General features: G+C 32.9%; 1 protein-coding gene and 1 long non-coding RNA gene across 3 annotated transcripts in view; both read left to right on the forward strand.

The window, feature by feature from the left end:
• The window catches only part of TPR (translocated promoter region, nuclear basket protein), a 67195-nt gene that overhangs the window by 35762 nt on the left and 6359 nt on the right, over window positions 1-25074 (forward strand). The window contains exons 25-46 of one of the 2 annotated variants that reach the window (XM_079107733.1): window positions 566-769; window positions 887-1071; window positions 1506-1653; window positions 3245-3382; window positions 3486-3617; window positions 4990-5120; window positions 6300-6510; window positions 7513-7656; window positions 8287-8485; window positions 9178-9383; window positions 9572-9633; window positions 10299-10507; window positions 12007-12279; window positions 12945-13093; window positions 13854-13937; window positions 17122-17322; window positions 18123-18254; window positions 18490-18580; window positions 20206-20390; window positions 21466-21534; window positions 21648-21742; window positions 24277-24383. In XM_079107733.1, coding sequence (XP_078963859.1) covers window positions 566-769; window positions 887-1071; window positions 1506-1653; window positions 3245-3382; window positions 3486-3617; window positions 4990-5120; window positions 6300-6510; window positions 7513-7656; window positions 8287-8485; window positions 9178-9383; window positions 9572-9633; window positions 10299-10507; window positions 12007-12279; window positions 12945-13093; window positions 13854-13937; window positions 17122-17322; window positions 18123-18254; window positions 18490-18580; window positions 20206-20390; window positions 21466-21534; window positions 21648-21742; window positions 24277-24383 — 3355 coding nt within the window. The remainder of the gene's footprint in view (window positions 1-565; window positions 770-886; window positions 1072-1505; window positions 1654-3244; window positions 3383-3485; window positions 3618-4989; window positions 5121-6299; window positions 6511-7512; window positions 7657-8286; window positions 8486-9177; window positions 9384-9571; window positions 9634-10298; window positions 10508-12006; window positions 12280-12944; window positions 13094-13853; window positions 13938-17121; window positions 17323-18122; window positions 18255-18489; window positions 18581-20205; window positions 20391-21465; window positions 21535-21647; window positions 21743-24276; window positions 24384-25074) is intronic. The other variant, XM_079107732.1, reaches the window with a different exon arrangement.
• On the forward strand, window positions 3625-3986 carry LOC306642183. Its single transcript, XR_013758416.1, has 2 exons — window positions 3625-3764; window positions 3801-3986. It is a non-coding gene; the product is annotated as an uncharacterized lncRNA (long non-coding RNA).

Genomic DNA, 25074 nt, shown 5'->3' on the forward strand with positions numbered 1-25074 from the left:
TTGGTAAGGAATGTCTTTGCAAATGTTTCAAAATCCAAAAATCTGAAGTTTAATACTTCTTGTCCCAGGCATTTTTGATTAAGAATACACATCATGCTGTAATTCAATATCCAAATAAGTAATTTTCATTTTCCTTTATTTTCTGTAAGTTTCTGTCTGTGTGAGTGAATTTTACATAGCTGAGTTACACTTAGAATTTCACTTCTTAAAGTTTACTCCAAATTACTACATAATCTTCATTTTAATGTTTTATTCAGTAGATATGGCATAACTTTTAATTATCCCCATTTTAGTACATTTAGATTAACTTCACTTTTTGTTATTTTACAAAGTAAACTATCTTTTTCAAAAGTACTAACTGGCTTCATGGATTAAAGTCTGTCGTTTAGGTGGGGAATTAATTTCTCAACTTTTTAGAGAAAATTTTTAGTTACAGATGGACACAATACTTTTATTTATTTTTTTTTACGTGGTGCCGAGGACCAAACCTAGTGCCTCACACATGCTAGGCAAGTGCTGTCCCACTGAGCTACAACCGCAGCCCCAATTAATAATTTTCTTGCAGGCTAAAATAGCTGTGGAAGCTCAGAATAAGTATGAGAGAGAATTGATGCTCCATGCTGCTGATGTTGAAGCTCTTCAAGCTGCCAAGGAACAGGTTTCAAAAATGGCATCAATTCGTCAGCATTTGGAAGAAACAACCCAGAAAGCAGAATCACAGTTGGTGGAGTGTAAAGCATCTTGGGAAGAAATAGAGAGAATGTTAAAGGTATTTTTATAGATCACAATAGAATCTTCTGGGTCAGACCTAAAAGATAATTAATTAAATTTCCAGTATAAATATACATTGGAAAATCTGCTATTATGATAAACTCTTGGCTTACAGGATGAAGTTTCCAAAAGTGTGTCTCGGTGTGAAGATCTGGAGAAACAAAATAGACTACTTCATGATCAGATTGAAAAATTAAGTGACAAGGTAGTTGCCTCTGTGAAGGAAGGTGTACAAGGTCCATTGAATGTATCTCTCAGTGAAGAAGGGAAATCTCAAGAACAAATTTTGGAAATTCTCAGGTAAATCAAGTATATTGTTAGTGCCTGATATCTATGATGTAACACCTTGAAAACTACAAATGCAGAAATTAGAGAAGGAATTCAAACAAAATTTAGATAGAAAGCTCAACAAAATCACTGCCACCCACTTAGTAGTCATTTTTTATATTTAAACATATCAAACAAATGACTTGAAAGTTGAATGTGATAAGAACTTAAGTGGGTTCTCATGAAAAACTAAATGTCTATAGATCATTTTAAAGATGTATTTCTAAAGCTACTATTACTAAAAAATAAAATTTTGTCTACCATTACTTACCGTTAATGAAAATGTGATGTGAAATTAGCTGTTAAGTGCATGAGTTTCATTATCTCAAAAATTTCCCAAGCTTTGAAATGTTATGTTGTTGACTTTTTAAAATTCAAATAAAATCTTAACACATATATTCTTGTAGATTCATACGGCGAGAAAAAGAAATTGCTGAAACTAGGTTTGAGGTGGCTCAGGTTGAGAGTCTGCGTTATCGACAAAGAGTTGAACTTTTAGAAAGAGAACTTCAGGAACTACAGGATAGCTTAAATGCTGAAAGAGAGAAGGTCCAGGTATGTCTACTAAGCTTAAAGAGATCAGTCGTTACGTCTAAAAACTCATATTTCTGCCATTAGTATAGCAAAAAATTAATTGGAAATAAGTATTCTTTCTAAACTTACAAATTCATTATACATTTTTAAATGCTGACTCAGAATAGTGATTAAGAGGGAAGGCTTTGTATCCAGAGTGTGTAGTGTTAAATTCTAGATGCATCCTGTTAACATGTGCCCTGCGCATTGTTTTACTTATCTGCTCTTAGTTTCCTCATCTATAATATTTGGATAATAATTGTAAGCATTAAATGAGTCTTGTGCACTTGAAGCATTTAGAACTGTGTCTGGTGTAGTGTGTGCTTAATAAATTTCATCTACCTTAATTTATTACAGTTCCCATTGTGTGCATCTGGATAGACATTCTAGGATAAAATGATAGATCGAAATTGCTAGAGAATTTTTCTTTCTTAGCAAAGGAAAAAAACGATAGTCCAAACTAATAACCAGTGAAAGGAAAAGAAGGTGGTATAGTGAAATGGATGGTTTTAACATGAGCTTGACCCCTTAACTCGCACTACCATCCAAAAGCTTATTGTTGACTTACCTTGCTCTGAGTAGATGCAGTCATATACCCCCACACCTAGACGAAGGATGTTAAGCCTTAAACACTTACCTTCTATTAACTGGTAAGCAGTCAAAATTAATACTAGAGAGAAACCATTGAACATTGCAAAGCAAGTAATTAAATTTGTTCCCAGCAGAAGTTGTAAGTTGTAGAAGTACATCTTGTTGAGAAAACAATCCAAATTCAAATATTCCGTCACTAGGGAAATAATAGATCCTCAAGTACATGGAGTTACCACTTGAAAGGAAAGCAGAATCAGAGGTTCTAACAAAGATAACATATCATCTCATTCTTTTCTGCTTTTTTTGCTGTTCCTTTGGGCTATAGAAAGGCATATACTAGAAAATGCACAGCTAATGAATAAGTTCAGAGGGGGATATCAATTCTTAGATACAGTAGAAGAGTCAAGAAGTAAATCATTATGTCAGAAGTAATGTATCTGCCCAAGCATGAGCAGTGTAGCATGCCAACCATGAAAAATACTATAGCTTTAAAAACGGTGGGTGACAAAAGTAATGTCAAGTGCAAAAGCTGGATAGTTACACTTAATGAGAAGAATAACAGTTCAAATTATTTATAACCAAACCAATGAAACAATAGTGCAAAGTGACGGGGTTTATGGGCAGAGGGAAAACAATCAAAATGACATTATTTTGGAAACTAGCAATAAATTTAATGCAGCAAGAAAAAATACATACAGAAAGAGAAATTAGAGATCTGAATTGGTACTTTTACCTAATGTTGTTACTGTTTGTTGGTGGGATTTCTATTGTCTTTTTACTTTCATCTTTATAGTTTGATGTTTTTGAAACTTTGTCAATTGGTATACATCACAGGAAAATATAAACAGGTAAGCTTTCAAAATTTCAGTTAAAATTGAAATATAAATCCTCTTCACTGTATAGGGAGGATTAGAACTGGTAGGAAAAGATTGCTCCTTCGACTGCTACATATCCTATAAATATGCATGTTTGAAATCATTAGGTAACTGCAAAAACAATGGCTCACCATGAAGAACTGATGAAAAAAACTGAAACAATGAATGTAGTTATGGAGACCAACAAGATGCTAAGGGAAGAAAAGGAGAGACTAGAACAGGATCTACAGCAGATGCAAGCAAAGGTTTGTAGCTTACTAATCAAAAGTGCAAGTGTGTTCTTATTTTTTACAACATTATAATTGAATTTTTTTATTAGTTATTTTTAAAAATTGGCACTGTTTGCAGGTGAGGAAACTGGAGTTAGATATTTTACCCTTGCAAGAAGCAAATGCTGAGCTGAGTGAGAAAAGTGGTATGTTGCAGGCAGAGAAAAAGTTGTTAGAAGAGGATGTTAAACGTTGGAAAGCACGTAACCAGGTAAGTGAAACTAAAGTCATTCAAAAACTTGGAAACATTGGTTTTAAATAACAGGATAAAAATAAGAGTTTAAAAATACTTGGAAAGCCAGTGAAAATTATAATTTATCAATGGAAGTATAATGTGTTACATGTATATATGTGACATGTTAAAATTATAATTCTATTTTTAAGCCGGGCACAGTGGTGCATGCCTGTAATCCCAGCAGCTTGGTAGGCTGAAGCAGGAGGATCTCGAGTTCAAAGCCAGCCTCAGCAAAAGCAAGGCACTAAGCAACTCAGTGAGACCCTGTCTCTAAGTAAAATACAAAATAGGTCTGGGGATGTGGCTCAGTGGTTGAGTGCCCCTAAGTTCAAACCCCTATACCCACCCAAAAAAAAAAAAAAAAAAAAAAGATATATATATATATATATATGAAATATATATAAATATATATGTGAAATATATATAAATATATATACATAAAACTCAATTTTTAAAGAAATTGTCATTGCATTTTGTATATTATTTTAAAGTGCCTAATTTATTTCTCTTAATTCCAAAGTTTTAGGCTTTTACTTATAAAGTACATGAAAGTAGGAATTTATGTAGTTTATTGAAGCACTTGTTCACTGGAGCCTCTTCAGAGAGGAGGGAGGATAGCATAGTGCAGTTAGAAACTCCAGCTCCTTACTCAAACAAGGCTAGCTTTGCACATACTAGTTATGTGATTTAAGAGTTTCTTAATCTTTGTGAGCTATGGTTTTACTCATTTGAAAAATGAGTTTATAAAAGCAGTGCTCATGTGGTTTTATAATAAGTGTAAAACAGTTCATTTGGCACCTAGGAAATGCTCTAGAATGGTAACATTATTATCTGAATTGGACTTCAGAACTCTTTTATTCTGATGTATTGCCCAAGCATACTGAAAAAAATCAAGGATGGGTGACCTCCACAAACTTAGAAATATTTCTTGCATTTTGCTACCTTTCCTGGTTAATGAAATCAGTTGCATTTAGGGTTAATGTTTATTTAGACTGTAATGCATTCTATATCTTTTTTTTCTTGTAAATGTCATTTCAATGAAATCAGGTACTTAATAAGACTTTTTCATCCTTGACTTCCTTTACTTGACCTCATTATAACTAATCTGAAATGTTCTTTCACAACTAGGAAAAAATAATGGACACTTAATGACATTTGATTTTTTTTTTTTTCTTCGTCTGTTTTGGCTAGATTTAGCAAAAGTAATATCAGTAATTCAGTCCTTGATCACTTTGCATGCAGGAACACCTAAACTAAGTATAATTAGATATTCTTCCACTTTATTACAGCACATTTGTTTCATAAAATCTAAAAAAAAAAATCAAGGTATGCATTTTTGCTATTCTAGCATCTATTAAGTCAACAGAAAGAACCAGACACAGAAGAATATAGGAAGCTCCTTTCTGAAAAGGAAGTTCACACTAAGCGTATTCAGCAGTTGACTGAAGAAATCGGGAGACTTAAAGCTGAAATTGCACGGTAAATCATATGTAATATGTGAAATCTTAAAGAAGTTTATTTCTGCCCTTTATGTGACTCTCCAAGTTTGGCTTCCTGATATGAGAAAGAATAGAAAGTTGCAAGTGCCCTTACATGTGGCTTCCCCTCTATTTCTCAAGCAATTTAATATATGGGCTGGGTTTTTTTTTTTTTTTTTTTTTTTTTTTTTGTATTATTTAAAAGCTGTGTCATGTAAATCTAAAACTAAATGTATTTTCCAAACAGTAACTAAAATAACTTACAGATAGGTTTTTCTTTATTGTGCTTTTAGTGAATTTTTGTGAATTTGTAAAGGAAGTTTTAAGTTATCTTTCTTGTTTTTCTTTTTTTAATGAACTTAGAGTGAAATACAGCCCTCTGAAAGAGAAGAAATAAATATTAATGTTTCTGGTTTACTTTTGTGAATTTCAGTGTCATTTTCAGTGTCATGGCTTTTATGTAGTGCTTTACAGCTTACAGATTTGTGTCATATTCTCTCTGTCCACAACAGTAGCCTACCAGATCTTAATTCTTAAAAATTGAAAGAACTAAGTTTCAAAAAACTTGACTACCTCAGGTTTACAGATAATTCTTAAACCTGTATTCTTCATTCAGGTCGTGTGATTTGAAATTCGGTTCATGATATAGTGTAGGGGTTGGCATACTATAGCCTACAAGTCAAATCTGGCTCATGACTTTTGTTTGTATGGCCTATGGCCTATACACTAAGAATGATTTTTGCACTTTTAGAAGCTTTGTTTTAAAAAAGAAGATCATGTGACAAAGACTATATCCTGCAAATCCTGACACGTGTACTCTATCTGGCCCTTTATAGAAAAACTTTGACGACATCCAGAATAATAGCAAGATCTTAGCTCTTGCTATTAAGCAGATCTGAATTAAAATCCGGGTAACATCACTTGATTATTTTGAAAAATTGTGCTTGTTACTTGACCACTTGTAGCTCAGTTTTTCTCAACTCTAAAATGGGCATGTAAACCTTTAATAAAGGACTAAATTCATAAGATAAGTATCTTTTGAAACGTGTATTGAGAGGATTTTTCAATAAAAAGCTGTTATAAAAGCAACACGGTATAAACTTATAAATTGAGGTATTTTAAAATTTGAAAGAAAGTCTTATATATTTAGTTTAAGAAACTTTGACTCCATTTTTTAAAGATCAAATGCATCTTTGACTAACAACCAGAACTTAATCCAGAGTCTGAAGGAAGATTTAAATAAAATAAAAACTGAAAAGGAAACCATCCAAAAGGATTTAGATGCCAAAATAATTGATATCCAAGAAAAAGTCAAAACCATTACTCAGGTCAAGAAAATTGGACGGAGGTACAAGACTCAGTATGAAGAACTTAAAGCACAACAGGATAAGGTATTTTGAGAAATTTTATGTATGTTTATTATTAGAATGCATATTACAAAAATACTTTTTTTAGTATTATTGATTTTATATTCTAAAACCAAGTGTAAGCTTACATATCTTTATTTGGTTTAAGTTTAATTTTTTAGTACAACCAAAAGTATGTTATAAACTCACAAAGGTATTTTAGTTCAGTTTTCACATTTTAAATACTGTTCCTTTCCCAAGTTATGTTCTTTTAATTCATTTGCCAATTAAAATTATGCATTTTTAAAAAAATGTTTAGTGCCAGTAGACTTTATTTTACTCATTTTATTTATATGTGGTACTAAGAATCAAACCCAGTGCCTCACATATGCTAGGCAAGTGCTCTACCACTGAGCCACAACCCCAGCCCCAATTATGCATATTTAAAAATAATAGTTTTTTATACCTAATCAGACTTCGCATAATTTTCAATTAGTTGTTTGTTAACTGCCTCTCAAGCTTAATTATGAAATCTTTTTTATAATCATAATCTAAATCTCCATTTTAATTCCCAAAGGCAAGGAATTTTATACTGATTTAAATATATATTTATTGCATGTTGGATTAGAAAACATACAAAGAAAAATATCTAAAAGTCTTCCTCTCATTGTTAACCTCTAGCATTTAGTATGCTTTTATAATATGCCTTTTGTACATGTAATTGTTGTTAATCAAAGTGTTAATCATTTGCATGTTCTTATATAATCTGCTTTTCCACTTGATTCATTATTATGAAAATGTGTTTTTGTGTCAGAAGCTCATCTATAGTATATCATTTTTGATTTTCGGTGTAATATATACTTATATGGAAATCCATAACTAATTCCCTATTTGAGAACATTAAAGTTATTGCATAGAAAATTTACTTTTGTACATCATCAAAGAAAATTGATTTGCCTTGCCCTGATTATTTTCTGAGATAAACCTACAGAAGTTGAATTACTAAATATAAATGCATAACTGTATGATCACTATTTGTCATCTTAGGTCATGGAAACTTCAGCTCAGTCTTCTGGGGACCATCAGGAACAGCATATCTCAGTCCAGGAGATGCAGGAGCTCAAAGATACGCTCAACCAAGCTGAAACCAAGTCAAAATCACTGGAGAATCAAGTGGAGAATCTTCAGAAGGTATGAGTGAGAGCAGCAAAAGGTGTATGTACCTAATTCTTTTGTACATAAAGAAATGTTAAACACTGACACTCCTTTATCATATAGGAAGGTCTATATTTTATCCTTCTCACTTTAAATGCATAATGTATATATAAATAATATCTAATTACCTTCAAATATCCACTTGCATGGTTTGACCTCCATTTTTATATTTTCACCTATATTTAACCTAAAAAAAGTGAATTAGTGGGGAGGAATGGGCAAAATCTGATCAGTGGGTACTTAGTTACAGTTACAAGCAAGAAACTCTGGGGTACTATTGCATAGTATGACAACTATAAACAACAATTAGGTTATATATTGTTATTTCAAAAGCTAAAAGGAAGGATTTTGAAAATTTTCACCACAAGGAATTGATAAATGTTTAAGGGATAATGTTTGAGGCAATAAACGTATTTAATCTGATTTAAACATTATCCAGTGTATACATTTTGAACATTGCATGGTACCCTGTTAGTATGTAAAACTTTAATGTTTTTGTGTATCACTTAAAATTTTTTAAAAAGCAAATTAATAATTTTCTTTTTAAGTCTATAGGACATATAATTTCTATTGAATTACATGGTGAATACCTTTTTCTTTTGAAAGACATTATCTGAAAAAGAGACAGAAGCAAGAAATCTCCAGGAACAGACTGTGCAGCTTCAGTCTGAACTTTCACGACTTCGACAGGATCTTCAAGATAGAACCACCCAGGAGGAGCAGCTCAGACAGCAAATAACTGAAAAGGAAGAAAAAACAAGAAAGGCTATTGTAGCCGCAAAATCAAAAATTGCACATTTAGCTGGTAAGTATCTGTATATGTTGAGGTTTGAACTTGGTGGTGAAAGTTATTTATGTGGTGTAAGCTTTAACTAGGTTATTTAATTAGACACAAACAATGCAATTTTGGATGTCTTTATTTATGAAATCTTTCTTAATCATTGACTTGTAATTAGTGCCGGGATACCGCCATCCTTTTGCTTTAGTATGGAACAGTTCCACCTTGTGACAGATCCTCTCAGTGCAGACTGTGCTGCCCAGGCACATTCTATAAACTAGATAGCATTGGATCTTTCCTGATCAAGCATTTTTCTGTGTCTAACTTCAGGTGGTTTCTTCTGGTTCTTCATGTCAGATTTAAGAAGCCTCGTATTGAAAAGCTCAAATTCATATTCCACTTTGCTTGCCAATCTGCTGAGTAGTTATATAAAATGTCAAGTCAGTTGGATTTGATTAGTGCCCCAGCAGCTATTATTTCATTAAAAAATGTTATTGTATTTGAATATATGCTATGGATTACATAATTTTATGTTAGAGTAGGTATATTTTATATTGAAGTAATAAACACGGAAGGGTATGAAACTGGTCATTGAGATGTATAGCACATCATAAATATATTCTTGTCACAGAATCAGATAAAACTTTATGTGAAAATTAAGTACATAAATGTTGTTTCTAATATTCAATTATAATAGTGTAATCATATGATTACTCTAGGTGTAAAAGATCAGCTAACTAAGGAAAATGAGGAGCTTAAACAAAGGAATGGAGCCTTAGATCAGCAGAAAGACGAACTGGATGTTCGTATGACTGCTCTTAAGTCCCAATATGAAGGTCGAATTAGTCGCTTGGAAAGAGAACTCAGGGAGCATCAAGAGAGACATCTTGAGCAGAGAGATGAGCCTCAAGAACCTACCAATAAGGTGATTAGCTAATTCTGCTTAAATTATGGATCTGTTTTTTTTTTTTTTTTTTTGTACGTTTGAAAATGCTTGACAATTTAAGAACCTTTCTCAGTGAATTTTGAAATGTTGGTAAAATACTTCAGTGGCATTATTAGGTGGTTGCTTGTGGGGGCTAGGTACAAAAATCAGTAATTTTTTCTTTATAGGTCCCAGAACAGCAGAGACAGATCACATTGAAAACCACTCCAACTTCTGGTGAAAGAGGAATGTAAGTTTTCCTTCTTATGAAGTCTGTTTTTAAGGTTTAGGAAAGATCTAGTGATTTTTGAGGGAAAACAAATCTGTATACTCTATTGTAAAGTTATTATATTGAAGAACAGTTTATCTGTTCAAAACTGTACCATGGATTTGCCAGCTCCCTTTTTCAGCATGTTTTCAGTCCTGGCAGGTGGGAGCTGTATGACAGAGAGCACATCTCTCATCTTTTAGTTTGATTGGCTATTGAGATAGACCACTTCTGATTTCACTATACTGTTATATAATGACAGGTATAAAAGCTGAATTGAGATTTGGGTTCAGCCATTCATTTGGATGTAGTCTGCATTGTTAGGATATACCACTCTAAAGTATTCCCTGAAATTTTTAATGCTTAAATCAAAACATTTTCATTAAGTTTTGAAATATTTAGTGAAAATATATATAAAATTGTACCCAGTATCTTTTTATAAATATGTTTTAAATCCACCATGTATACCCAAAGCAGTGTTAGGAAGAATACTTAAAATGGTCTGAACCATTTTAAGGTCACGCTTGCTGAACTTTTACTTGAGGAAATAAACGTGTTTTGCTTTTCATGAAATATATGTATTTTATTGAGAATATTTGTAAAAATTTTTTATGAATGCATGATTCCTGGATTTTCCCCTCTGTAAGTGCCAGCACATCAGATCCACCAACAGCCAATATCAAGCCAACTCCTGTTGTTTCTACTCCAAGTAAAGTGACAGCTGCAGCTATGGCTGGAAATAAGTCAACACCTAGGGCCAGTATCCGCCCAATGGTGACACCTGCAACTGTTACAAATCCTACTACTACCCCAACAGCTACAGTGATGCCTACTACACAGGTGGAATCACAAGAAGGTTAGTAAACTAATACAAGTCCAGATGAACTGACTGCTTATTTCATTTTATTTTGAGAAGATGGCTGCAACTTCAGAGATAAATTGAGGCCTCTAGAGCTAAAGTCAGACATAGTAAAAGTGGGTAGTTAATATTTTGAAGCAGATATGTTCCAGAATACTTGATTTTCTTTTCTTTGATTGGTTGGTTGGTTTTATGTTATTTTTTTTTTTTTTTGCGCTGCTGAGGATTGAAGGCAGGACCTTGTGCATGATAGGCAAACGCTCTACCGGTGAGCAAGCCAAGCCCACAGGATACTTGTTAATGCAGCGAATTTTCTCCTTCCCTTTTATTATTTGCTTTGTTTTTAAGCTAAAGAAGAAGGAAAAGTCATCCCTGCAGGTATTACTTCACATTTTTCTAAAACCAAAATGTTCACTTCTAATGGTTAAGAAAGAGGGTATAAAAATCCACTCTGAAAAACTAATAGTAAATAATTGGTTCAACACAACCATCACTTCTTCACTGAAATTATCTGAGCTTCTCATTGCTTTCCTTTGTTCCTATGGCTCTATGATACTTGTTTACAGCAGCCAGACGTTGTATTTTGTTTTATTTTGTTATGCCTTTTTACTTTACTAGATGGAGCTCCTCAAAGGCAATTCTTGTTTCTTATTGTTTAATCCCTTTACCTACTACCAAAATAGATGTTCAGTAAAACTTTACTAAATGTATATTTCCTTAAATTCTTATCTGGATAAATTTAGAATTTAGAAAATTTTAAAAGTACTATGTGTAAATGCTATGAGTACACAGAATATTTCAGCTACTGTCAACAAAGCAATTATTGGATAGATTACCAGTTACACTTTCGTTACTGTGGTTTGGGGCAGAGAGTTTTACAATGCTGAGGATTGAACCCAGGGCTTTATACATGCTTGGCAAGCACTTTATACCACTAAGATGTTCTCCCAGCCCTAAAAATTAATGTTTGTGTTATGATGTCAATTTAAAAATAATGCTTGGTCTTGGACTGTAGCTCAGTGGCAGAGTGCTTGTCTAGCATGTTTGAGTCACTGGATTTGATTGTTAATACCACATAAAAATAAACAAGTAAAATAAAGGCATACTGTCCATCTATAACTACAAAAAAAAAAATTTTTAAATAAAATAAAAAATAAATAAATGAAAATTAAAATGATGCTTAATGAAAATTTACAGTTTGACTTTTGAGCTTATTTTCATTAATTTTGTTTGGTCATAATTTAAATGGAATAATAGATGCAAGAATCATTTTGTATATTTTGTCAACAAATTATTGTATACTACCATCTCAGTCATGTAGGCAATATAAAAACACATAATACATTAGTTTTACCCATAGCATGTTTGGGTAGTAAGTGGTAAGAAATATGGACACAAGAACTACACAACATGACATATATCGCAAAAGAGAAAACAATAAGCCCAGCTTTGGTAAGAGTAGAAGACTTACATTAAATACTGTAATTATTTTCCAGCTATGCAGTCAGAAGGTCCAGTGGAACATGTTCCAGTTTTTGGAAGCACAAGTGGATCTGTTCGTTCTACTAGTCCTAATGTCCAGCCTTCCCTTTCTCAGCCCATTTTAACTGTTCAGCAACAGACACAAGCTACAGCTTTTGTGCAACCTACTCAACAAAGTCATCCGCAGATTGAGCCCGCGAATCAGGAGTTATCCCCAAACTTAGTAGAGGTGGTTCAGAGTTCACCAGTTGAACGACCTTCTACTTCTACAGCAGTATTTGGCACTGGTAAGATTAATTTCAAAATGAAGTTGGAGTAGACATTTGTGATTTCTTAGATATAACACATATCTTGAATATTCTTTGTAAATATTTTCTTTCTACTAGGTATTAGAATGAACAGATATATTCCTAACATTTTATTTCATGTTTCCTGAGTGGTTAATAGTTTTTCATCATTAAGTAAAAACCTTTCTTCCCTTTCAGTTACTTTTTGACTCTTTTTAGAGGGGAAACTGTATGTAACTTAATGCAAATCCTGAGAACTGAAAGACCAGAGCCCTATTTATACACAGTGTAAATGTTTTTATTTAAAGGAGTCTTGAGTTTTATGGAAGGCCCTATGTAAATTTGTAAATAGCCGTTATTAATCAGTATTATCACAGTGAGTCAGTTACATTGTAAAATTTAGCTGAATTTATTACTCTAGGGTCAGTATAAAACCATTGAATCAAAGATAAGCTACCTTTTAATTTTTTCAGTAACAAGGACAAATTATATTGATAGGAATTGATCTAAGACTTGACGGTATTATAATCTATACACTTTAAATGTTTGTTCTTTAAGTTCAGTGACCATATTGGCTGATTTTAAAAAAGCTTTTAAAATTATCTTTTTCTAAATGGAATTATCATCACATTCTGATTTAAGATTTAAATTATCTAATTTCAAAGTATCAGCTACCCCAAGTTCCTCTTTGCCAAAGCGTAGCCGTGAGGAGGAGGAGGATAGCACTGTGGAAGCATCAGACCCCGCCTCTGACGATGCAGTGGAAATGCCTCTTCCGAAGAAGCTGAAGAGTGTTACACCCGGAGGAGCCGAGGTGTGTAAAGTTCTTCCTGTTTATGTTTACTTTACCTAGTAGGATTAATGTGGTCTGTTCCATGATAGCCAAAGGCAAATTAACCTTTTGGGGTCATACTACATTACCTGGAAAACTATTGTTGAATTCACTACAAAGCTTTCATTGACAGCCCATGTATTATTGCTCTTAACAATAGTGTTTTATAGTCTTTTCTTTTTTTTTTTTTATTGAATTTGTTCCCAGTTCAATAAAAATCAAAAAAGTTGAATTCCATGTCAAAGGTGTTGGGTTTTTTAATTTGAAGAACAAAGAAAGTTTATAGTCTCATGGACATTTTAAACTCTTTATCTGCCATCTTTTTCTAAAATTAACCAGAATTATATCTCTCTTGTCAAGGCCAAACTATAATGAAGTGGGGTTTATAGCAAACATTAAGACTAAAATAATTTTACTTCCATGTTCATAAATCATATCTTAAAGAGCAGTATGATTGGTTATATTATATAAATAAAAATAGGGCTGGGTTGTGGCTCAGTGGTAGAACACTTGCCTCACATGTGTGAGGCACTGGGTTCATTTCTCAGCACCACATATAAACGAATGAAATAAAGATCCATCAACTAAAACAAACGTTTCAAAACATAAAAATAAAAACTTTTTGAGTGTATAGCTTCATAAAATTATAGATTTGAATTTGGTTTTATTGGAAGAACTGGCAGAACAGGTACCCCTTCATCTAGTGTTCTGATGGGTTAATAAATTTTATCATATGATTTAGGAAGAAGTTATGGCAGAAGAAAGTACTGATGGAGAGGTAGAGACTCAAGTATACAACCAAGATTCTCAAGATTCCATTGGAGAAGTAAGTAAAAGCATGCATAAAATAATAAATGTTTGCTTTTAACGAATGAAATTAACTTTGATAAAGTGAAACATTATTTGGACTTTTAAACTTGTTTTTATATTTGTGTACTTGTTTTTATATTTTATATTACTGTGCTTTGTTTTACTCCTGTGCTCTGTGTTCTCAGCTTACACTAAAGAATAGTTTTGTTCAAGTGTAGCAAAAATTTTTCCAAATGATAAGTTGTTACAAATCAAGATCATTTGCGTGTTGTCAGGCCCGAGGGCCTCTTCCATTCTTGTCAAGGGGAGTGCTAACCTTCTCTCCTTTCATACAACACAAGATCATTTGCAATTTTAATTATTTGGAAGGACCAGAGTACTGGTTGAGTCCTGAGTTAATCCATAAAGCCCCATTGGTGATCCTCTATTGTTTTCCTTACATGATTAACATAATCTGTGAAAGGAAATGCATTTTTGCACTTCATTTTTTTTTAGACTCTTATTTAGACTTCTCCAGATCTGCCATACTAGCAGAAAGAGCATAGATTCTGAAGTTACTTAGCACTAGGTTGCATTCATAGCTTAGAAACTGTGTGAGTAGGGGCTGGGGATATAGCTCAGTTGGTAGAGTGCTTGCCTCACATGCACGAGGCCCTGGCTTCAATCCCCAGCACAGCAAAAAAATTGAAATTGTGTGACTGTAAGCGTGTCACTAACTCTTATTTCGCTTGTCAGAAAATTACATTTTAAGAATCGTAAAGTACCTAAAATAGTACCTGCCACACACTCAAAAATTATTTTCCTTCTGTCCCTCTGCCCTTGAAGTTAAGGTTTCTGATACAATAATATTGTTAATAGTTAACTATTTATATTTAGCAGTAATACTTAACTCACTACCATATTCAAATGTTTTTATAAGAAATCTATATTTATTAACTTACATTTATTACATTTATTAACTAATTTACCAACCTTAGTGAAGAAACTAATGCCTAGATAAGTAATGGACCCAAGTTCATAAAGCTTTGGAACTGGGATTTGAACCCAGTGTACATAGTGTTCAGCTGTCCTCTTAAACTTAAAACAATATTTTGTCTCTGAATAAACTCTCGAGATCGTTTTATTGTAAAATTATTCTTATCTATATAAAAGAAAGGAACTGTCTTAAGCTAATCATAAGTAAATATGGATTGCAATGTTTTTGTTTCTAAGATATGTTAATTTTTCTAAGTTTACCAGGTTTTTTCTTTTTTTCTTTTAAAAACATAAAACTAAACCTTTAGATGAATATGTAGTACTATAAATGATCTTTTGGTACACAGCTAAAGAACATAAAAACAAAAACAATTTGAAATAGCATATGGATTTCAATTTTGTTTTCAGATTTGGTTAAATTATGCTAAAATCGTTTATATTGAAAGTTTTTTCTTAAAATGGTCGAAGTTGTCCTGTGACTCATAAAAGTACCATTTAGCTTCCCCATTAAGTGTTGCTATTCCTAAAATAAGTTGGTCACTTGGGCATATTTTTAATTATACCATGACTTAACTCATTTTCATTATGGTGTACATAATTTTTTTATTAATGTCTTAAGTCAAAAGACACTGTTACTAGTTTATATGAAAAATAAAATAGCTTTTAGTGAGTACTTAAGCCAAAAAGAAGACATTGAAATTAAGTTAAAATAAGTTTATTTCAGTAGGTAACAGAGTAGGATTATGAAAATAAATTGAGCAAAGAATTATTTTAATATCTGATGCAGGTTTGAATATCCTTTATCCTAAATACTTAGAACCAGCAGTGTTTTAGACTTGTGTGGGGTTTTTGTTGTTTTGTTTTTGAGTTTGGAGTTTTGGAATTTTTTTATAAAAGCTTTACCTGTTCTTTGCCTGTTGAACATCCCTTTGGGTCACTTCATTATGTCACTTCTCATGACTATACTTCTTATGAAGAATTAGCGGAGCACTTTACATGCTAGGCAATATGTATGTGTTTGCTTGCGGATACTCAGAAGAATCCCATCCAACCACTGGTACAATCACTGTCCTCCTAGTTTTCAGGTGGGAATTTGAGAAGTAGCCTGCTCTTTATAAGTTAGAGCCTTGAGTCGTGCTAGTCTTCTCTTCCTGACATTGATGGGTACGACAATCTACAGACACTGTATATAATTTTTTTTTTTTTTCCTGTTAAGTTTTTCCCCCACTTAGTATCATGACAACACTCAAAATTTTCAGATTTCAGAACATTCAGATTTTCAGATTAAGGGATGCCCAGATTGCCTCTTTGTTGTGATTTGAAGGTTTAGGATAATTGAACTTTTAAGGGGAAGAAAGAAGTTTCTTTGTAAAAAGACAATAAAAAACATCACACTTTATTCAATGTGTGTCTAGATTATTTTTAGTTTGGGGAAAACACTTTTTTAACAGAATGTTACAGGACCATAGTAGACCTTTTTCCTAACTTTGATCAGCAACTATACTGTCAACTAACTACATTGATTACTGAGCACTTGAAAGAAATATGGTTAGTCCAAACTGAGATAAATGTAAAATATACATTGGATTTTGGAGACTTACTAATAATTTTTAAATGTAAAATATTTGTTAACTTTTACATTGGTTACAATGTTGAAATGGTATTTTGTATTTATTCATAAAGCATATTATTAAAATTGATTTTACTTTTGTTATCTTTTCAAGTGTCTAATAAAAAATCTAAAATTACATTTGTGGCTCACAAATTTCTGTTGTACAGCACTGATCAATAATATCACACATGTACGGACTGGAGCTGTAGCTCAATGGTAGAGTGCTTGCCTAGTATGTGTGAGGCACTGGGTATGATTCTCAGTACCACATATAAATAAATAAATAAATAAAATAATGGTCCATCAACAACAGCAAAAACAATTTAAAAAAATAAATTTGTCTTTAAAAAGAATAATATCACACATGTAGTTTTGAATTCGCATACATCTCTGTATTTTTTCTCTTATTAAATTATTACTCAATAGATTTACAGTATATTCTTTTCTAGGAAGACGGTAAAGAAACTCAGATGTTTACCATATATTTCACATTACTTCTGCTTTTAAACCATATTTTTAAAATCAAAATGTTACTAATTTAAACATTTACCTGAGCCTCTGTCTCACTGATAGCGTTAGGTATATTTGATTTTTGATTTCTTCATTTTTAAAGGGAGTCACCCAGGGAGATTATACGCCTATGGAAGACAGTGAAGAAACTTCCCAATCTCTTCAGATAGATCTCGGGCCACTTCAATCAGATCAGCAAACAACAACTTCATCCCAGGATGGCCAAGGCAAAGGAGATGATGTCATTGTAATTGACAGTGATGATGAAGAAGATGATGATGATGAAAATGATGGAGAACATGAGGTGAATGTGGTTGTGAAATTATCCAGTATTTTTAAAACTTATCGAAATTGTTCAAATCTTGGGCCTACTGATGTTATCAGTAAGTTCTGATTGCTCAGTTTCAGTAGGTTATTATATTATTTTTCTTTTACACTGATTATTTCAGATATTAACATTTCATAATGAAAACAAGCATAGAACCAGTGATGGAAAATCTTTAATTTTTAACATTTTGTTTGTCTTTTAATGATTGCTGAGCTATTTAGAATTTTTTTCAAGCTTTACTGTAAGTGACTGAATACATTTAATTTTGTAAGCACTAAGGTTTCTGGAGATAAAAAGAAGAAGCACACCCCACCCCCAGCCCTATAATTTGTTTCAGAAATAATTGAGGTATCATCATTACTGAAGTGTATTTTAAATTTAACATTTTGTTTTGGGATTTAATCCTGTAGTGACAGCTTCTTATTTGAGATTCTTTCATTCATAAAGCAGCGATTTTTTTTCAAACTCTTGTGTTTAAGAAATCCTGGCCCAATTTTATTTTTCTTCAACTCTGTTTAAACTTAGATAGAATTAAAGTGACACTCTTGACACTTTCTGGCCCGTTCTTTGCACAGTCTCATTCAGAATTGATTGGCATTGTACTGATTCCATCCAGCATTACAGTTCTGCTGTTTGCTGCTGCTGGACTTCTCACCCAGGATGCTCCTAAATCCCGACCAGTGATGAGTCATTTCAGTTTCTTAAGTGTGGAAAGATGTGCAGAGTACATGGGCCAGATTCTAGATGTTATTTATGCATGGGGGTTTCTCTACTAGGATTATGAAGAAGATGAAGAAGATGATGATGATGACGAAGACGACACAGGAATGGGAGATGAGGGTGAAGACAGTAATGAAGGAACTGGGAGTGCAGATGGTAATGACGGATACGAAGCCGATGATGCGGAGGTAATTGCTTAGAATGCTGACTGTTTTCTTCAAGGGCTTGCTTAGAAAACTTGCCTTTTTCCTATGATATAGAAAGGCTCATATTATCAGAACACTAAAACTTTTTATACTTTTCGAGTTTTGCTTCGTTTGGTCTGTTTGTTTGTTTTTGCTGTAGTTTGCTTAATTATGTGGTATTTCTTTTAAGGTTTTTATTTGATTTCTTTTTGTTTCTATTATCACATTTTGTTTTTAGGGTGGTGATGGGACTGATCCAGGTACAGAAACAGAAGAAAGTATGGGTGCAGGTGAAAGTAATCAGAGAGCTGCTGATTCCCAAAACAGTGGTGAGATTATTTGAAATCTCTAATGGATTAATGCCATTTGCTGTTGCTGCACTTATTAGCTGAAAAAATTTAATCAAGAACTTGTAACAACAGTTTACAACCAGAAGAGGTCAGTCTAATCAAGCTGCATGTGGATTATTGTGGATATTGGAGGTTTGTGATGTCTTGCAACAAAAAATAATTTCTTGCAATGAAAAAAAGGAGATTTTTAATCAGTATGGCATGGCTTTTAAATCTTTAAAAGGATAAGTCATGGAGGTCCACTGAAAACTTGTAGACATTAAAAGACATGGAACATTTTTAGTATGATGCTTTTAAATTGTAGTTTAAAGTACTTGTGATCATCTGGTGTAATGTTTCTGGTTTTATGATTAATAATACTGCATCAAAATCAGTAGTACTGATATAGTGAAACCTTGTATGTTTAGACTAATTGGAAAACATTATATCTGTGTTTCTGTGTAGGTCTGGATATTTAAAAGGACAAAGTGTATGCTAATTTGTATTAATGTAAAACAAGGGCAATCATCTTTTCAAGTCTTAAATTTTTAAAACAAAAATAAACCAAGAAACATTAAGCTATATAACAAATTAATAGGATTCTTTTGAAATGTTTATAGGATTAAATATTTCATCACATAGTTGGGTAGATAATCAAGGGAAATTTTTTTTTGTTCTTTAGTTTTGATAACTAAGAGTTAAGTCTTTTGAGGGCCAGTGTTCATAGGCATCTCTCCCAGCTAAAAGGCACATAGTAGATGTTCACTGAATATTTGTGTGAGACTTTTTCCTTTTCTCTTTTCATTTTTGCAGTTAAGCAAAAATGGGGCTAGTAGACTGGATAAAATAAAGGAAGTAGATGGTTTTGACACACTGCCCAAAGTTAGTTAATGCTTTTCTTAGCATCTCTACTTGTCTAGAATTGTTATGTAAGCTTGGTAGATACAGGGACTAGTGAAGAATCTGAATCAAAGAGAAGTAAAATGACTTACCTAAGGTCACATAGCTACCAACTGTTAGAACATGGATCCAATTTTAGACCTGAGACTTACAAACTATTAAATTCTTTGATATTCTATTTTACTTTCATAGTAGCAGACAGATTCTGTTGCCTTTACAGTGTTTGTAAAAGGCCTAGACATTTGAGAGATAATTGAAATTTGAAACTTAGGAAAACCAAATTGGAAATATTATTTATATTAGGCTTTTCTCCAATCTCTTTTACCTTATTTGGTAGGTAATGTGGAGGTCTGACCTTTAGGTAATTTGCTCACTTTGTTAAGAACAGAAGACAAAATTTATGTTTACTTTATCGTGTGGTGGGCTAAATGGTTGTGTCCATTACTTGAAGTCTTGAAACCCTTATTTATACATTAAGTTTGCTCTGTTAACCAACCAAAAACATAGACTCAAAAAGGATAAAAAACTTGCCCAGGGCTGGATGACTCACAAGTACAGGTGCCATAAGATTTTGGAATCATACCATATTTGTTTCCATCCCACCTCACTTAATACTTTGGAAACTATTATTAGGTGAATATTTTTAATGATAAGGTTTATGCTTCTATGATTGTACAAGTTATTTTGTGGCAAATTTAATAGTTCATAATAAACTTTTCTGTTAGGTGAAGGAAATACAGGTGCTGCAGAGTCATCTTTTTCCCAGGAGATTTCCAGAGAACAGCAGCCTTCCTCAGCATCTGAAAGACAGACCCCTCGAGCACCTCAGTCACCAAGACGCCCGCCACATCCACTTCCCCCACGACTGACCATTCATGCTCCACCTCAAGAGTTGGGACCTCCGGTTCAGGTATTAAAACAGTCATTCTGTAAAATGAACCTCAAAAAATCTTGACTTTTCTTACCTCTCTATTGGCTATTTCTTTTTTTCAGAAATTAAGTATACTTTTAATGTTTTTATAAATTTTTTAAGTGAAATTAATCTGATTTCCTATCCTTAAAATATGGCAGTAGTTTATTTTCATAAATGGATTGAAACTTAGACAGGTTTATTAAACATAGTATGTAAGTTAAAATGATTATATTTGTAACAAAATTCTATTGCTATTTCCACTGATTAAAAAAAGATTTTCCTGAGTTTTAATTAAAGAAAATAGATTTTAGTTGCTCACTACCATCAGTTTTGAAGTGCACATATTTTTAAAAAAGGAATTTGTTTTCCTCAGATTTTTTTTCTGTCATGTATTTGTAATTTCACATATTTCTGCTTTTTAAATTAACGAAGACATGCACGACCCCTTCATATTTAGCATTTAGTAGATTTGAATGTCTTTTAATTGGAGGCTTTTGCAGAACACAGCAAGAAATGTACAGCCTGTGTTTTACCCTGTAACATAAGGTGTTGAACACTGTCAAGTATAGATTCTATTAAAATACCATGACTGAAAATAACTTCATTATGTGAAAATACACAGTCTTAAAGGCTCTTGAATGGATCTACAAAATGTATTCAGTCCATTAACTTAGAATTATCTTAACTGGGAAAGTATAAGAAGTCAGTATTGCTATGTGAATTCTAAAATATAATCAAACCTTAAGATCTAAAAGCATACTTGTTAACATTTTCACTTTGGGAGATAGGAACAGAATTCATTTACATACAAATAAGATAGTATCATTAATTGGTTTTAGCTTAAGTATTGGTTAATAAATATTTTTATCCAGTAATATTTAAAATCACTGATTTTTTTTAATACAAGAGTAGAGGCATTTTTTTCCTTGAGAAAATAGCCTGATCATTACATATCTATTAATATTTCAGTTATTTTATTGCCGGGGTAACAGTGAGCTGTATCTGTTGCTCTTTGGTATTTGTTTTATTGCCTATTTTCTTAAAACAAGTTTAATTCCTTTTTAACACATAGAGAATTCAGATGACCCGAAGACAGTCTGTAGGACGTGGGCTTCAGTTGACTCCAGGAATAGGTGGAATGGTGAGTACTCATTCATCACATTAAAGTGATTGATCTGCTCTGCAAATACATGGATAGTCCATGTGCGTGCTGTCGTGCCTGTTAATTCTCCTGTTTTCTGTTTTTTGTTGCAGCAGCAGCATTTTTTTGATGATGAAGACAGAACAGTCCCAAGTACCCCAACTCTTGTGGTGCCACATCGTACTGATGGATTTGCTGAAGCTATTCAGTAAGTGAATGAAAGAGAAGTATATTTTGTGACTAATTAAATTCTTCTCTTTCCCTGTTAATTTGTTTATTGTTTGATTCATTACTTGTTGAGTCCTTCTCTACTGTGTACTAATCAGCACTTAGAGTAGGGGAAAAAAGGATATAGTAGTAGGGAAAATTATACAGTTGCTTCTAATAAGAATTTTAAACTTAAAGACAGCATAACAGTGGTTAAAAACATGGTCTCTAAGGTCAAAATGCCCATGTTTGAACTCTACTGCTTCCTAGAAGTAGCAAGTACTTAGGTTGTGTGCTCTGGGCATTCAAAAGGGAATAATAATAAGACAGTGATTTCTCCTTTGTAAGTTGTGGGAATTAAATGAATTAATTTACACTTATGTGTTTAGACTCTTAACTAACATATGGTAAATTCTCTGTAAATTGTTAGAGTTGTTAGTAATTAGTGATCATAATGGGTAGCAGTATTGTGGAAACCAAGCTTATTTACAACTAATCATAACTTAAATAATCTAGAAGATTAGGCAGGCATAAACAATAGGCTTTGTTAATGCAAATGAAAAAGTAATTATTCCAACAATTATGGGGGAAAACATTTGAGAAGACATAATACGGGAACACATTAAATTGAGTCAGAATTGCTAATGTTAATTTAGCACTTCCGTGCATGAATTTATTTAATTCTCATAACTTTGAGGACAGACACTATTATTGTCATGATTTTACAGATGAGGATGCTGAAGCACAAAGATGTTCACTGATTTGCTGGATGTCAGACAACTGGGAATGAAAAGTTTTTGGTTTCAGACCAGGCGATCTGGCTCTAGAACTTTTGTTGTGTTATACCACTTCTCTTAAAGGACTAAAATGCTTTCCAGGTGAAAGTACATGTTTATCATGGCTGAAGTTATTAGTCATGGAACAAGATATACTTTTGAAGATCAGAATTTAAACATTTCTTCAAATTTGGAAAAGGTTGAATGTTCTGTACGTATGGTAAAACATGGTAAAAATCAGAATTGGAAATTAGAATTTAAACTCACCTAATCTGCTGACCACATTATGCCCTAGTTAACACACTTTTGCAAGCCAAGCAATCACGTCTCCTCCTTTCTTCTGAAAGTCAGCATTCAAGAACAGACTTACTCTAATAAACATACTTCTGAGCACCGACCAGGGAACAGCATTCTCACACAAACATGCTTGTGTAAATGTGAAATTCATAGCCTCTGAAAGTCATCAGTCCCTCTGAACTCTTTTTCCTAAAAACCATAGAAAAGAGTAGCAGTCCTCTTTGAAAGAATGTGCATGGCCAATTTGACTTTCTTTTATCATAGAAAGTTAAGACTAAAAAAGTAGAATGAGGCCTGTGTTAATGTGTTTTCTGTTACTATAATGAAATATCTGAGACTGGGTAACTTAAAAGATATTTATTTAGCTCACACTTTTAGCTGAGCTTTTAGCTCAGCTTTGGTGAGGACCTTATGGTAGACTAACAAGAAGCAGGAGCCTTTGTTATAGGGACAGATCACACCACCAGAGAGAAAGCCAGTGGCTGGGGAATGGCCAAGCTTGATTTTATAACAACCCTCTATGGAAACATGTTCTTCCTGAGGACAGCATCCCAGCGACCTCCCACTAAGCTTCCCCTTTTAAAACTCTACCACCTCCAACATCACTGCACTAAGGACCAAGCCTCCAGTGCATGAATCTGAACATGTGTAAAAGTTTGGAGCTTGTTTTAAATAGCAGGGATTTTGTTCAGTTATTCCGGAAATGTGTGACACTAGCTCAGGAGAGCCCAGGGTTCTTTCATAAGAGGATAACTATGAGTTCTAAAATCCACCTGAAATAAAAGGGCTCTGCTCTGACTAAAACAGTAGTGTTCAAACAGAAAAGATAATAGATTCAAGAGTCATTATAGAGGCATAATCTATAAACATTAATAATTAATATTAACATTGATAATTAGCTGGCTTTCTAACGAAAGATACGGGGAAGAGTAGGCAAAGGAAATACTGAGTTTTATATCCTAGTTTATGGTGGGGATGATAGTGTTGATAGGATAAGGGGAAAGCAGAAGCCATCTAATACTACATTTTTTCTAAACTTTGGGAGCCAGCTTATGAACTCTTTATCAGGCCTGACAGGTGACTTGATGTTTCTATGACTAAATGATAAAAGCTGAGATTAAACTTTGTCTTAGGACTTCATTCTGACTTTTTATTATGTTTGTTATGAAGTGTGTGTTGCTTTCAACGTATGTATGTATGGATATCTAACAGATTCAAACATGATCATGATTCAAGAGAACTGAAAGTATATAAATCACAAGTTGTTCATATTATTACTATATTCATCAATGACTGATGTTTTAAGAGTATTTTTATGAGTAAGAAAACCTTTATCACCTTTTTTTAATCTGTTTACTTCCCATTCTGTTGATGTTCAGTCTTTTAACCAATATTCTTTCCACCATTATGATTTAACAGGTAAACTTTAAATTTCATCTTAAATTAGTTTTTGTCCATTTAGTTCCCCACAGGTTGCTGGTGTTCCTAGGTTCCGGTTTGGGCCACCTGAAGATATGCCACAGACAAGTTCTAGTCACTCTGATCTTGGTCAGCTTGCTTCTCAAGGAGGTAAATAGCTAAATAAACCCTTCAATTTCTTAGATCTGTCTATTTAATACTAAGGTACTATGATGTGTTATTAAAAAAATAAAGCAAACTTAAATATTTTAAAAGTTGATACCTAAATGACTCCTATGCTAATGTACAGATAAAGCTATATACTTACTGCTTGTAAAATATCTCCTTACATAGAAATATTATCTTTCCAACAAAATTCCAGTTTCTTTTAGGATAAGAACTGACTTTTGGGCTGGGGTTGTGGCTCAGTGGTAACACACTTGCCTAGCATGCATGAGGTTCAATCCTCAGCACCACATAAAAATAAAATAAAGGTATTGTGTCCACCTACAACAACAAAAATATATATACATATATATATATATGTATATATATATATATTTTTTTTTAATTAAAAAAAACTGGCTTTTACATTCATATCTCTTCTGGCTTCTAGTGTTGTGTCATACATGTAGTAAGTATTTAGGAATTTAAGTAAACCAGGTACTGCCACCCATATTGAAGTTGTTGGAAGGAGTGCGACATATTTTCTTTCACAGTTTGGTTCATGTAACATTCCTGTTAGATGCATGACTAGATTTTTTTTCAATTAATTTTTTTTTTAGTTCAAAATATGAAATAACACAACCCAAAGTAGTTATTTGAATATGACGTATGTTGTTTTAGAATTACCTTTTAATGC

This window comes from Sciurus vulgaris, assembly GCF_902686455.1.
Source record: "Sciurus vulgaris genome assembly, chromosome: 12".
NCBI classification, from domain to species: Eukaryota; Metazoa; Chordata; class Mammalia; order Rodentia; family Sciuridae; genus Sciurus; species Sciurus vulgaris.